Genomic DNA, 1183 nt, shown 5'->3' on the forward strand with positions numbered 1-1183 from the left:
AAATTCCAAATTTTCCCCTATGAAGTGATAACGACCAAATTCTGAGCCAATTCGAATATGCGGGTCTTATAAACGTCGCCCCGTATGAAATTCCCTATCAAAACACACGTAATGGTGTAATACCAATACAGCGTCATCACAGGTAGTCAATACTATCCACCTCAGATCATTCTCTCGCCCATGTGAAACGGCCGCGCCCTTTCTACTACCACATCCCTATACCGTATTTCTCCAGTCTCCGATGCGCTCACTAGGAGGTAATGCCTTGGCAGGAACTCCAAATGTGTAGTATTAAGATGATCCTTCAGGCAGTGTACCTCAGCAGCAGTAGCTGAGTCGTATATGTACCTAATACCAACCACAATTCCATCGGAACACACACAGAGACAACTCACGTGTATTTTCGCTGAGCCGCCGCAAACAGAGTGTGATCGTGTAAGAAGGCAACATCCAAAATGGGCTCGTCCAGCTGTTCCGAACACAGAGGGTTCATACTGTGTCGATCTATGACCTGGTCGCAAGCACATTTCCGTGGATAACTTCGTCAGTATTGGAATATATGCATAGATAGGAATAACACGGTTAATCTTGCTACAAAATATTACATAATAATAAAGTTTCACAACCCGTTTTACGTGAAGTGGTGTAAAACTCGGTGAAAAACGCGATATTCGTGGTGATATGCAGCAGTCGAGACATATGTTTTCCACTAGTGTTTTTCATATCACTAGGGTGGTGAAACTCCAATGTCTACACAGATAGTATTCACAATGGTAATATTAGATGTTTGTTGATTATAACAATAACCGATATTTTCGCTCTCCTCAACTGAGCTCACTGATTATAGGAGTTTATATACGAATTCGGGTAGTAGCAGTAGCGCAGAAAAACCAAAAAAATTTCCCAAAATTTTCATGTTGTCGCCAACACATGTAGTTGATCATGCGCATATTTTGCCATATTAGTACCGTAAACTGCCCACCGCGAGAGCCCACGACCATATACCGACCGTTGCTGCTTGTATTCACAGTGAACGGCCCTCCAGGGAGGTTGAAGTTGAACAGCTTACGTTGCGTACCAATATCAACCTGATGTCGGAATACACAACGTCCTCGGCAAAGCAGCAGTACCTGTGAGGCTAGTTCCTTCTGGGTGAGATTATAGGACTTGCGAACGCCATCGT

General features: G+C 43.6%; 1 protein-coding gene across 1 annotated transcript; it reads right to left on the reverse strand.

Annotated features, from left to right (window-relative positions):
• Nucleotides 1-189: 189 nt before the first annotated feature.
• Pmar_PMAR009308 (conserved hypothetical protein) lies at nucleotides 190-1088 on the reverse strand (the record flags this gene model as incomplete). The annotated part of the gene is made up of 3 exons (XM_002782016.1): nucleotides 190-348; nucleotides 396-511; nucleotides 969-1088. Coding segments are annotated over 3 exons (395 nt in total), but the record flags the coding sequence as incomplete, so codon positions are not given.
• Between the last annotated feature and the right edge of the window lie 95 nt (nucleotides 1089-1183).

This window comes from Perkinsus marinus (assembly GCF_000006405.1).
Source record: "Perkinsus marinus ATCC 50983 genomic scaffold scf_1104296940650, whole genome shotgun sequence".
NCBI classification, from domain to species: Eukaryota; Perkinsozoa; order Perkinsida; family Perkinsidae; genus Perkinsus; species Perkinsus marinus.